Source organism: Perca flavescens, chromosome 24, assembly GCF_004354835.1.
Source record: "Perca flavescens isolate YP-PL-M2 chromosome 24, PFLA_1.0, whole genome shotgun sequence".
In the NCBI taxonomy this organism is placed as follows: domain Eukaryota; kingdom Metazoa; phylum Chordata; class Actinopteri; order Perciformes; family Percidae; genus Perca; species Perca flavescens.
In genome coordinates, this window is record NC_041354.1 from 13888222 (window position 1) to 13902883 (window position 14662).

The window sequence follows — 14662 nt, forward strand, 5'->3', positions numbered from 1 at the left end:
TCGCTGACTCACACAGAGCTATGTCAGGGCAGCGGCGTTTGGTAGTCCACTAACCCAGAAGTAGTGACTTTACATGGGTATCGAGCACTGTGGGCTGCCAGCCGCGACGGACCGCCATCCACCTCACATCAGGCCGGTTTAGCCATCAATTTTCGTAAAACTGCCCATATTTGACCTCTACATAGTTGATTTCTCGCATAAAAAAAGTCTCAGAAGTGAATTTAGTGGTAAAACAGCAGATGAACAATTTCTGAGATCTGCGTGACCTATTCAGAAGACTAACTGACCTCAGATCAGTTAGTGGCCTATGTAAATTTTGGGGCGTTACAAAGATAGGGTAGAGCCAAAAAAGAGGAGTTGAGAAGTTGACGTCAACTTTTAGCTTTGTTCAGATTCGCTCGTTTTCAGAGGCAGTTTAAAATTGTGAGATTTGCAGAGGAAAGAGGTGTCAATGTTATTTTGAGGATCTATGTATGTCCTATTTACCCACCAAACTGTCGTTATTCAACTATGACAAGGTAAAATTGGTTTTGCATTCTATCACCCCTTTAAAGGTCAAAGAGGAGAGAGCCACAAACCAGACCAGTACTTATTTCATCTACATGAGTGTAGATGAAATAAGACAGCTGTGTTTGGGTTCTCAACACTTACTGATCTGCTGGTAGAATCACACAGCTCACTTTCTACTGGTTACTATAATTACAGCATTTAAAAGATTGTCAACAACATTTGGTACCAAGTTTACCATTTGTAAATTATCCTGAGACTTTCAAGGACATGGAAAATCCCACCTTCATTCTCTTATGCCCTGTTCTGAACTGGCATTAAGTTGCGTATCGGGTGATCACACTATCACCATTCCAAATGAAGTGCAGTTTTTGCCGCATGATCTAAATAAACAACCTCAGAGCTGTTCACTTATGATAATGCCAGGTCTGAACAGGGCCACTATCGCTCCTGTTTAAGTTTGGGATCAGAATCCTATACGTTTTGTACAGTAACTGCACTGCTTCATTATCTGTACTTATTACTGATCATGTATTCTTAATATAGGGTGCAGGGTGATAATACATGTTGCTGGAGGCCAGTTTTATTTTGTTTTTTTGTCACTACATAAAAAAACAGCAGAAAGACAGTCTGACAACAGCACAGCACATGTATATGTACACACACACACACACACATATACATACATACATACATACATACATATATATATATATATATATATATATATATATATATATATATATATATATATATATATATATATATATATATATATATATATATAAAAATGTGTAATTAGGACAGGAATTTTTGAAGGGTTGTTGGGTGTAATAGGGTGATGAAATGTACTATGTGAAAGAACTGTAGGTTGCCTGCACTTCAGCCAGTGGCATTCACACTGGAACCAACATAATCAATTGTACTTGAGTGCAAATATGTCCTTAAATATACACTCCCTGATTATGTTCATTATAGCATTATTATAGCACATTGATCTGCCATTTCCTTTCACTTCATTATTCAGTCTGACAGTTGTGTCTGGGGGAGCTGTGTCAAATGTGAGAAAGTAATGTTTGGACTACAAATTTATAACAGAAAGCCTTACATTACAAGACTTAGTTAACCAGGAAGCTAGGGTCTGATGAAATATTCTAATAAGCTGCATTATGGGAAATGAAGGTTCTAGTGTTTTTGGAGCTAGACTGAATTTCAGGTCATTTCCACCTTCTTCGATTCTGTAAATTTTTTACATTCTCACTTCTGTGAGTCGGCAGACTTTTTTTAAGGGTAATCACTGGAGTTAACTATTTCTGCAAGTTGGAATAACCTGCACAGGCACAGATCTTCACCTCATATCATCCATGTTTTTTGTTATGTAGTAGTAATTGTGAAGATCCACTCCCTGATTTTGATTTCACAAAATTGTCCCCAAATTCTGTGATTTCCTCCAACTCAATGGTTGCAAAACTGGATACTGAGGCAGCTCTGTTGACTTATCAAAATGACAAAAAGCAAAGCAGCAAAGATACACGACTTTTTAGAATAACTGCCACTTTTAAGATAAATCACTGCCTACATTTTTTATTGAGGGTTATTTGTCTGCAGCCATTTTACTAGAGTCACATGCAAATGGAAATGCTGGCCAGAAGCTAGTAGCAGCCCACACTGCTGTTGTCATCAACAAGATGTGCCAATCAAAATGTAAAGACTTGTGGGAGACAAAATGAAATGCAATTGGTCCACGGGATCCTTTTAAAGTGTATGGTGTTTTAATGGAAAAGGGTGTTTTCCGACTGGATGAGAGACTGCAGGGTAAAGGGGCAGGGTTTAGGTAAAGACCAGATGCTGGTGGTCCAGCAGGATTCTAGTGAAGTTGTTGATTGGCCCAATGGCGCTGAGTGACATGGCGTTGTCCCGTCCCCAGAGCAGGTTAGGACCAAACACCACAGCCAGGTTACTGTTGGTCATCTTATTCACTTCATTGTTGGCGGATACCTAAACACACACAGGTTACTGTTGGTCATCTTATTCAATGACACACACATACACACACAGTAATTAGTGGAAAGTATAGTCTTTGAGCTGTACCTTTGCCAGGAATGTGACGAGGTGTCGCAGTGATGCATAGTTTTCTTCTGGCAGCGACTCTATCAGTGTCTTCATAAGTGCCACTTGCCTGTCACTGGATACCGCTGGAACACACCATACATAAAACACCATTGTAATTAGAGCTAATTTAGGATGTAGATGGCAGTACTGATTGACTACTACATCTCAGTCAATCAGTACTGCCATTATATCCTTTATGTATGGATTATTTGTTTATTTTGTCTTTTGTACAGTGGGTGGCATATGGGTTCCGTAATGCATATAGGTGAGCTCACAAGCACAGTTGTGTTAATAGTGAGTTAGTTAGTTAGTACAGTATTAAGTGATTGGAGATTGAGATTAGCAAACTGTTTTTGACCATGTAGCCATGCACGTTTTGTTGTATTGTTTTATTATTTTGAATGAACAGTTCTGCAATCTACATATTGTATTGACTTCACGCATCCAAACTACTTTGCCAGGCTGTGGCTACGAGTGGCAAAATCATCACATTAAGTCAGAAACTTGCTCTGGGGATCATCAGTGCATTGACTGTTTAGAACGTCGCAAGTGAATCTCATGTTTTGCCGCTCGACTGGAGCCGAGCTGTGGATATGCAAGCAGACAATCAGCGGACACTTGGTTTTTGAGTTGATTTGTCCGGAAATAGGGTAAAATAGGTAAAACAGAATGACAAACAGGTCTGTGGAATGTCAACACACTTCAAGTCTGTGTGAGTGAAACGGTGGTGTGGCATAGAAGGAGCCTATGCCTATAAGTCTGGGATCATTAAAATGCATGTTAACGGTAATGTATGTGCAAGTGATATGGAAACACAGGCTGGGACGGAAATAAACACAAAACACCAAGGCAACTCAGAGAAACTTCGCAAAAATTAAAGTAAACAAAGAAAGGAAACTCAAGGGGCTTATTATTATAGAACTAATAATAGTCTATAATTATTATAGAACTAATAATAGTCTATAATTATTATAGAACTAATATCCGACAGAAAATGTGGAAAAGACGTGAAATGTGTGATGAAACACAAAATATGCAGGACACTTTGTTGGGGTCGTTTATCAATTAATCTACTGATGAGCCTAACAGCGGGTTGACAAATGGTTATGTTCCTATTGATGTTGCAAAATAATTGAGATTGAGCTGCAACCTCATGACAGTGAGGTTATAAATATTTGAACTAAAGTGTGCCGCAAATCATCAGGTTGTGGATTCTGGTCTGTTCATACCATCTTCTCACTATGACCGTCATTTCTATTACATACACAAAATCAGATAACCCTTAATTTCGATAGTAACAGTGGATGGACAGGAAAGGGGTAGAGAAAGAGAGGGGATGACACGCAGCAAGGGGCCGCAGATCGGATTTGAAACCGGGCTGCTGCCAAGTACTCAGCCTACATGGGGCGCTCGCTCTTACTGGGTGAGCTAGAGGTCGCCCCGGCATACTACTACATTTACCTGACAGAGAAATGTTAATTGTTGCAGATTCAGATTTTACTCAAATATAACAATTAAAATCTAATTAATTATTAATCATTAAGCTAGCCAGCCTTTACATTTGAGTTGAAAGCTCCACCTTGAACACGTGACATTGTGCTGTTTATGTCTTTCACTCTTCACTTTAAGTAAAGAATGCAGGACTTGTACTTGTACGGTATTAATAGTTTGACTATCAATAAACATTTTGAGTACTTATTTTACCACTGCCAATGCCAACTTTGAGAAAAGAAGGGGGGTTAAATACACTCAGCGGAGGTATTCATTTCCAAAGAGGCACAATACGCCCCCCCCCCCCTTAAAAATTCTCAGGTGTACTGGGAACCTGTGAGGGGTTTCTCGTGCAGTGTGCCCTGGTATTTACGAAGCAGTCAGTAACCTACAGCTCTGACGAGGCCAAGGTGTGTTTCGTCGCCGGGTTGCTCCGTGACCGCGCCCTCGAGTGGTACACCTCTATGAGCGACGGGCAGCCTCACCTCCTCTCCTCATACTCCTCTTTTGTGGAGGAGATGAGGAGGGTGTTTGATCACCCTTTGCGAGGGAGGGCGAAGGCTTCCCGGCTCATGTCACTCCGGCAGGGGGATTGCAGCGTCGCAGAGTATTTTGTTGACTTCCGCATTTTTGCCGCCAGATCGGGCTGGAAGAGTCCAGCTCTCCGTTGCGTGTTCCTGGATGGTCTTAGTGAACGGATTAAGGACCGGCAGGGACGAGCTGGAGAGCCTCGATGAGCTCAGTGAATCAGCCATCGATCTGGATAATCGAGAGAGAGAGAGAACGCGGGTCCCGCAGCTCCTCCTCTTATCGGTACTGCCCTCCGCCTTCCCAGTCATGCTCGGCAGCACCTCCTGCACCTCCCCCTCCTCCTGAACCTATGCGCACACTTCACCCCGGAGGATCGGGAACGCCGTCAGGGTGTGCATCTATTGTGGTAAGCCCAGTCATTATTTGTCCACCTGCCCGGTTCGCCCAAAAGAGTCGGCTCGCCCGTAGCGTTGGGAGCTCTGGTGAGCTGAACTTCTCCCACTTCCCGCCTCCTGCTGGACGTTTCCCTGTCGTGGCATGAGGTGACGCTTCCTCTGGGGGCGTTAGTTGATTCTGGCGCCGACTAAAATCTTTTGGATATTGAGATCGCTCGGCAGCTCGCCATTCCCCAAATTCCCCTGGACACTCCCCTTCGTACCACCGGCCTTAGTGGGCAGCCTCTCACCACAGTTACCCACTGCACTCCCCAGATCCGTCTCCTCACCTTGGGTAATCACCATGAGTTGATTTTGTTTCACCTCATTACCTCCCCCGTCAAGCCTATCGTTCTAGGTCTCCCCTGGCTCATTCTGCACAACCCCAACGTGGACTGGGCACGGGGAAAGATCAGAAATTGGAGCCCTCACTGCCATGCATCATGTCTATTATCCGCTCAAGCCCTCGGTAATCCCACTCAAATTCATGCTCCTCCTGTTCTTCCTGACTTAACTCTCATTCCCTCGGAGTACCATGATCTTGCCGCTGTATTCAGTAAAGATCAGGCCCTGTCCTTACCCCCTCCGGAGAGAGAGGCTATGAAGCAGTATATTCCCTGGCTGCTGGCATTATTCGCCCCTCCTCGTCCCCACTAGGCGCCAGTTTTTTCTTTGTCTCTTAGAAAGACCGCCCTTGTATCGACTACCGAGGGCTCAACTCCATCACAGTTAAAAACAAATACCCACTATCAGTGTATTTGAGTCCCTCTCCCTCAACAAAGTTAGATCTTCACAATGCGTACCATCTTGTGCGGATCTATTTAGATGACATCCTGATCTTCTCCCGTGACCCAGTCCAACACACAGAGCATGTCCGCCTGGTTCTGCAGCGGCTTCTGGAGAACAGACTTTTTGTGAAGGCCGAGAAAGGCTGGTTTTATCATCGAGAGCGGGCTTCTCCGCGCTGACCCAGCCAAAATTCAAGCTGTTGTAGATTGGCCCACTCCCACCACCGTCAAACAGCTACAGCGCTTTTTGGGCTTTGCCAATTTCTATCGGCGCTTCAGTCGCAATTACAGTTCTTTGGTCGCTACTCTCACTCATCTCACCTCCGCCTCAGTCCCCTTCTTCTGGCCTCCAGACGCTGCTGCAGAAAACAAAGTTCACCTCTGCCCCCATCCTCACCAACCCTGACCCCTCTCTTCAGTTTATGGTGGAGGTGGATGCCTTGGATCCCAGCGCTCCCCCGCTGACAACAAGCTCCACCCTTGCGCCTTCTTCACCCGCCGCCTGACCCCTACTGAACACAACTTTAGCGTGGGAGACTGGGAACTGCTGGCGGTGAAGTTGTATTTACTGTCCTCTCTCGGTCTTACATTAGAGTCCGCAAATCCGCATCTGACAGCGACTCATCTCCTTTTCTGATTTTTACGGAATTTGGAGGGTACCATCTAGGGCCACTCCTGAGGCCACCCCTACTGACAGGGTCAAAGTGGGTGTGGGTATGACCCACATTTGGATTCACCACTTACACTAATGTGTGCCACTTTAAATTTACAGGGTAGATGTACGATGGCTCATGGACTTCACCTACCAAAAATTACACATGTGGACCACTATAATGTTTTTTGCCTTTAACTCCCACATTACACATTAGAAATCCTGACATGTGTGTTCCACGTGTTCCTTGAATTAAGCTGAATCAAATTATGTAGGCCTTGTCCATTTCCGCTAAGAAGTTTTTTCGCAATATCGCGCAATGTGCAAAGCCAACTTTTTCGAACTCGTCCTAGGCCGTGCAACCGATCTGCACGAAACTTTGTACGTAGCATCTCCGGACCGACCTGACAAGAAGCTATCAAAAGAATTTTTATCGGACTTCCGTTGACGCCATGTTTTGAGACAAATGTGTTGAGACAAAAGGTTCGCAGAGAAGGGTGATATGGCGAGCTTTGTGAAACAGTTCATCAAGTCCACGCTGCAGTTGCCGCCGGACTTGAACCTACAAATTGAGAGGGGGCACAGATCTTTGGGGCTTAAACTAGCCAACTCAGCGGCGCCACGCTCCATCATTGTAAAGTTTCTGGACTACATGGTGAAAGAAGCAGTGTTAAGACAAGCCTGGACACAGAAGCAAGTCACGTTTGAGGGTAAAGTTATATACTTTGACCAGGATTACTCGCCAGCAGTGCATATGAAGAGGGCGAAGGTCCGCGCGGTGATAAAACAGCTGAAGGAAAAAGGGATCCAGGCCAAATGTTGCTTCCCAGCACAGCTGAGAATCAATCTGAAGACAGGAGTTAAAGCATTCCCAATGCTGATCGAGGAGCTGCCTACGCTCCGGGAGCTGGGTATTTCCGTGCAGGTGAGCGAGAGAGAGAAGCTGGAGCGGGAGCTCTCCAGGCACTCATGGCAGGAGGTACGGAAAGGAAGAAAAGGAGACTGTCAGATGCGGATTTGCGGACTCTAATGTAAGACCGAGAGAGGACAGTAAATAAGCGCAGGTATTAAGCTATTATATTTGAGTATAACTATATACCGCAATGACAACTAAGATGTTACAAATCTAGACTTCTTCCGTTATGATGGAGTATTAAACTCTCCTACTTTTTCTGTTTTCATGATGAGGAGACTCATGATGCATTACTTTCTAACCAAGAGACATACTGTCAGGTCCATAAATATTGGGACATCGACACAATTCTAATCTTTTTGGCTCTATACACCACCACAATGGATTTGAAATGAAATGAACAAGATGTGCTTTAACTGCAGACTTTCAGCTTTAATTTGAGGGTATTTACATCCAAATCAGGTGAACATTGTAGGAATTACAACAGTTTGTATATGTGCCTTCCACTTTTTAAGGGACCAAAAGTAATGGGACAGATTAACAATCATAAATCAAACGTTCACTTTTTAATACTTGGTTGCAAATCCTTTGCAGTCAATTACAGCCTGAAGTCTGGAACGCATAGACATCACCAGACCCTGGTGATGCTCTGCCAGGCCTCTACTGCAACTGTCTTCAGTTCCTGCTTGTTCTTGGGGTATTTCCCTTCAGTTTTGTCTTCAGCAAGTGAAATGCATGCTCAATCGGATTCAGGTCAGGTGATTGACTTGGCCATTGCATAACATTCCACTTATTTCCCTTAACTAATTAAAGCTGAAAGTCTGCAGTTAAAACACATCTTGTTCGTTTCATTTCAAATCCATTGTGGTGGTGTATAGAGCCAAAAAGATTAGAATTGTGTCGATGTCCCAATATTTATAGACCCGACTGTATTTTCCTCTTTGGTTTGTGGATTGGAGGGCACTTGGAGCCGGCTCCCCAGAGAGTGTGAGGGGATAGATGGAAATATTGTACGGAAACAATGTTACCTTATGTCGAATCTAGAAATTGTCAGTTTTTGCATCTTGTTCAAATAGCAGGAAAAGAGTAGTGATTTTGATCAGTCAAACGAAGGGAAGGACAAACAGGGCAGATATATCATGATTGTAGGTACACTAGGTGGGGCTAACTTTAACTAACCATTATGAATATTTATGCCCCAAATGAAGATGATCCTAATTTTTTTAAAGAAGTATCATCCATATTGGTGAAAGAAGCTAAAGGGATAATTATTCTAGGGGGCGACTTCAATTGTGTACTAAACTCAAAATTAGACAAACTGCCCGTGGTACATGGACCCCCTAGTAAAAAATCTTAAACAGCAAAATAAATGCTGGAAGAGTTGGGACTAGTTGATAGTTGGAGAGCTAAAAATAACAAAACGAAGGACTGCCCTTTCTTTTCCAACGTACATGGTCATATTCCAGGATTGATATGATTTGCATTTCCAAACTGAACCTTCATATGGTGGAAGAGTGTACTATAGAACCTATTACCCTGTCTGACCATGCCCCTGTAAAAATGACTTTAAATTTAGGCTTTGACAGGCACTTTAAATACTGGAGATTGAATGTTTCCATGCTTACAGATCCAGCAATTCAAAAGCAATTAAAAGAAACGTTAGAAGAATACTTTGCAATAAACGATAATGGGTCAGTCTCCCCCCTCCATTCTTTGGGATGGGGCGAAGGCGTTGCTGAGAGGTAAATGTATTGAAATAGCGGTCAAATTAAATAAACAAGAGGCTTGAAAAGGAATCACAATTGGAAAGTGATATTAAAAGATCAGAACGTGAGCACAAAGCCACCGGGGACCCTAGTACGTGGAAACGACTTCAAGGTTGCAGGGATACTTTAGGTGATTTACTTACGCACAAAGCCAAGGGTGCGCTCAGATACAAAAATCAGAGATATTACAAGATGGGGAATCGAGCGAGCCGCCTGCTGGCCTTTCAGCTGAGAAAAGAGAAGTCAAATCGTATAGTGTCCAAAATAAAACACCCCACGTCCTTAGCTGAAGTCAATTAGTGACTTCCTACCGGCAAAAATGGACAGGGGTTTTGTTGGATGGGCAGGGAAAGGTCTGACCACAGTAAATCAACTATTTGAAGGTATGACACTCAAGTATGATTTTTCACAACTTCAAACCCAATATGGAATTGCGCCTAACGAATTGTTTAGGTATTTTCAAATACGGCACTATATGACGACACATAAGGAATGGGACAAAATAAAAATTCAACGTCTAATTTTGAACAGTATTGGATCGAACGGTGGAGGATCAAAAGCACACAAGTAAAATATCTAGTCTATACAACAGAATTTGCTTGGATTTGGCAGATAATATATTGGATGTGAAAAATAAATGGGAACTGGAGGCCAATACCATTATTCCGGAGGATGAGGAAAAGTCCTGGGTGTCTTGGCATAAATGCCTAAATAGTCCAAATTGGAAGGAATTTGCCTGGAAGTTGAGAATGCGGTATTTCAAAACACCCTTTGTAATATATGGCTGTGACAAGAGGTCTAGCCCCCTCTGCTGGAGAATTCGGCAATACAGTATTCGGCAATGGAATAGTGTGTTGAATTAGAACTGGAGACTTGCATTTAGAAAAGTAAACTCTCAAATCCTGTGTGTTCGTAGTAGCATGTTGATTATTGTGTATATAAGTGCATGTCAATACTACCTGTTTCTGTACCATGTTGTGCGAGACGCTTTGTCAAGGATCTTGTTTTAATAAATGTTAAAAAAAAAAAAATTGTGTCTCAAGCTACAAAAACACAAACTTTGTCATATCTCGGCCAAAATAAATGCTATCAAAGTGAAACTTTAGATTCTTGTTTGCCATGACCCTTTCGGGGTCCCCAACACTTATGAAAATTGACCCCTAGGGGGCGCTACAAGTACAAAAGGTTTACATCTCATGAATGGCTCACCCGATTTTTACGAAATTTTGAGGGTACTATCTAGGGCCACTCTGAGGCCAAGCCTACAGTGGGGTATTGATTCGTCAAAATGGGCGTGGCCGATGGGACCCAGGTTTGGATTCACCACTTACACTAATGTGATCAACTTCAAATTTACCCTGTAGATGTACAATGGGTCATGGACCTCACCTACCAAAAATTACACATATGGACCACTTGGTGGTGCTATAATGATGTCAAACGTGTTTTTGCCTATTACTCCCACATTACACGTTGCACATTAGAAACCCTTACATCCACGGGTTCCTTGAATTGAGCTGAATGTAATATAGGCCACGCCCATTTCCGCTAAGAAGTCTTTCAAACAAATTTTGTTATGTTAAAGTGTGCATCTTTAACGAACAAACAAATTTTCCTAGCTAGCTACCAAATACAGACTTTATAATATCTCGGCCAAATTAAATGATATCAGCAAAAAACTTGAGATTGTTGTTCAACATGCCCCACGATGCTCTGTACCAAATTCGGTAAAGACCGTACATTAGGGGGCGCTATAATCAACGATTATACGTTTTGGCCGATAACTCCATGCATGCAAATGGGACATTTGTGTTTGCAATTTATCTGCCACAGTAACTGCTATCAACACAAAACTTGTGATGCTCGTTTGGCCTGAGGCTCTGTACCAAATTTGGCAAAGACTGGCCATTAGGGGTCAACGTAGATCAGTTTTGGCCCTTTTACTCAATGAATGTTAATGGGATATTTGCAATGGCAACATACTGCAGACCTTGCGGGTCACACCTCTCGATACTTATTGACGTTTGCCTCCCCACCGTTACGCTTTGGGTCCCATTTTGCTGTGTACCCTGGGTCGTCGGGGGGCGACTCGCGCCGGGAGGCTTGGACCCTGTCATAACTGCTTGTGCAATTACATGCACATAAAAAGATATGTAACACAATAAAGGAAACCCTTATAGAACTGGCTCAGGTTTGCCTTGCACCAGCTCTTAATTATCATAATAAACCTTTCAGATTTGTGTCCTTTTTGAGGTTTATAAATTCATGAAAATGTCCGGTTTTCACTGTTTTTCATGGGACCATTAAGCGTGTAATTAAATTGACTGCCGCTTTGCACACAATACTACGATACTTTGTTGTGTGACGTAATTCCCGAGAGGCTGCCTTATGGGCGGCTCAGCACATACACAGGGACCAGAGCAGACAGCGGAGCAGCATTGCACACAAAATGCCGAAGCGTTTCCTGCTAAAGATTTCCCACCGTGGTCAGAAAACAGGGGAGACACTTTGTTTCTCTCACTATGACTCTAGAGTCGTACTTACTCTCACTTCTTGCTCGCTCCATCACCCACTCTCCACACACACACACCAGCGCACAAGTATAAACATCAGGCCACTAAAACGTAGGCTATGGCGAAAGCTAGTCCACCCCGACCAATCAGGGAATACCGAAGCGTCAAGCTGCAAACAATATACTCAGATTATTCCATGTAATAAAGAAGCCAAAAACCTTCCAACAACAGCAGCAGTTTTATCACTGGACGCGGAAAAGGCTTTTGACCGCCTAGAGTGGAACTACTTGGCAAGTAATGGAGAGGCTTGGTTTGGGAGCCAAATTCATAGACATGGTGCGTACTTTATATGTGAATCCCACAGCCATAGTCTCAACCAATGGCCTGCACTCACAGCCATTCCCCGTCGCACGGGGCTCGCGACAGGGATGCTCGCTATCTCCCATGCTCTTTGTGATCTTTCTTGAACAGTTAGCCCAAGCCATAAGGCAAAATAAAATATGTAATGTCCAGATTAAATCCAATAACAACTCAATATCGTTACCTGCAGATCATATTTTGCTGTACATCTCTGACCTTGAGGACTCTGTCCCAAAAATTCTTAAGATCTTTAACGAATTTGGCTCAATCTCCGGCTATAAAATCAAATGGAATAAATCTTATCTTCTGTTGAACAACGAACAGGTGACATCAGCTATTAGTGATACAATACCTACCCAAAGCAAAATTACATATTTGGGCATCACCATTCTCACCGCTACAGCAGCGAGTTGTTCAGGACAACTATGATATACTACTACTACTACTAATAATAATGAAGAGATGAGTCTTGAGGTGGGACTGGAAGATGGTGAGGGACTCAGAGGTGCTAACTACTTACATGTGCGCCCTAATTTAGAAGTCTCCCAGCTAATCCCGCCTTGTAACTGACCAAAGTTGGAAAAACAGAACCCAAATCATCAGCAGATCCACTTCAACATATGCCATAGGACATATTAGACTCGTCAGAAGAGATACGTCTCTAAAGCCATTCCTACTCCATATTGCACGTTCTGCCAACCTGAACAAACTGGAACTTTCCTGCACATGGTCTAGGAATGTGAACAGGTGCATGAGTTTTGGAATAAAACATCAATAATATCTTATGTGATAGGATGTCGAATTCCTACTGACCCGATTGTTTTGTTACTTAATGATGACTCTAAATTAAATAAAAAACGCAGCAGCACAAGTGTCGGTCCTAATGACCTCAACAACACAGGAATTAGAGGAAAGCAACTAGGCAAGGTGTGATTTGTTTTACTTTCCTCGAGACCGCAGGGGGGAGAGAGGGTTATTGTTCTTGTTGAATTGTGTTTGTCTGTATTTTAAAAAATATAAAATCAATAAAAAATTGATCATAAAAAAAATAAAAAAAACTTACGTCCATTTTCTCTGTTTTATGATGGATCAATGCTGCGGTTATTAATTTGGCATGTGATCTGTGATCCGCTGATAAGTGATAAGCTCCGTATGAGCACCAATAACTAATACAGGGTTTCTGCAGGTTTTACCAAGTCAAATTTAAGACCTTTTATGACCTTTTTAAGACCATTATGAATGAAATTTAAGACCTACAGTGGGGAGAACAAGTATTTGATACACTGCCGATTTTGCAGGTTTTCACACTTACAAAGCATGTAGAAGTCTGTAATTTTTATCACTTCAACTGAGTGACAGAATCTAAAACAAAAATTCCGAAAATCACATTGTATGATTTTTAAGTAATTAATTTGCATTTTATTGCATGACATAAGTATTTGATACATCAGAAAAGCAGAACTTAATATTTGGTACAGAAACCTTTGTTTGCAATTACAGAGGGATTTTGGCCCACTCCTCCATACAGACCTTCTCCAGATCCTTCAGGTTTCGGGGCTGTCGCTGGGCAATACGGACTTTCAGCTCCCTCCAAAAGATTTTCTATTGGGTTCAGGTCTGGAGCCACTCCAGGACCTTGAGATGCTTCTTATGGAGCCACTCCTTAGTTGCCCTGGCTGTGTGTTTCAGGTCGTTGTCATGCTGGAAGACCCAGCCACGACCCATCTTCAATGCTCTTACTGAGGGAAGGAGGTTGTTGGCCAAGATCTCACGATGCATGGCCCCATCCATCCTCCCCTCACGGTGCAGTTGTCCTGTCCCCTTTGCAGAAAAGCATTCCCAAAGAATGATGTTTCCACCTCCATGCTTCACGGTTGGGATGGTGTTCTCATCCTTCTTCTTCCTCCAAAAAGGCGAGTGGAGTTTAGACCAAAAAGCTCTATTTTTGTCTCATCAGACCACATTACCTTCTCCCATTCCTCCTCTGGATCATCCAGATGGTCATTGGCAAACTTCAGACGGGCCTGGACATGCGCTGGCTTGAGCAGGGGGACCTTGCGTGCGTTGCAGGATTTTAATCCATGACGACGTAGTGTGTTACTAATGGTTTTCTTTCAGACTGTGGTCCCAGCTCTCTTCAGGTCTTTGACCAGGTCCTGCCGTGTAGTTCTGGGCTGATCCTTCACCTTCCTCATGATCACTGATGCCCCACGAGGTGAGATCTTGCATGGAGCCCCAGATCGAGGGAGATTGACTGTCATCTTGAACTTCTTCCATTTTCTAATAATTGCGCTAACAGTTGTTGCTTTCTCACCAAGCTGCTTGTCTATTGTCCTGTAGCCCATCCCAGCCTTGTGCAGGTCTAAAATTTTATCCTTGATGTCCTTACACAGCTCTCTGGTCTTGGCCATTGTGGAGAGGCTGGAATCCGTTTGATTGAGTGTGTGGACAGGTGTCTTTTATACAGGTAACAAGTTCAAACAGGGGCAGTTAATACAGGTAATGAGTGGAGAACAGGAGGGCTTCTTAATCTATTCTGTGTTACCGAAACCTGGCTGTGCCATGAAGAATATGTTAGTCTAAATGAAGCCACTC

The 14662-nt window shown here is 43.1% G+C and overlaps 1 protein-coding gene across 1 annotated transcript in view; it reads right to left on the reverse strand.

Moving 5' to 3' along the window:
- Window positions 1–1309: 1309 nt before the first annotated feature.
- The window catches only part of arhgap1 (Rho GTPase activating protein 1), a 79124-nt gene continuing 65771 nt past the window's right edge, over window positions 1310–14662 (reverse strand). The window contains exons 12-13 of the mRNA XM_028572243.1: window positions 2599–2702; window positions 1310–2505 (exon numbers count right to left, since the gene is read on the reverse strand). Coding sequence (XP_028428044.1) covers window positions 2338–2505; window positions 2599–2702 — 272 coding nt within the window. The 3' untranslated portion in view covers window positions 1310–2337. The remainder of the gene's footprint in view (window positions 2506–2598; window positions 2703–14662) is intronic.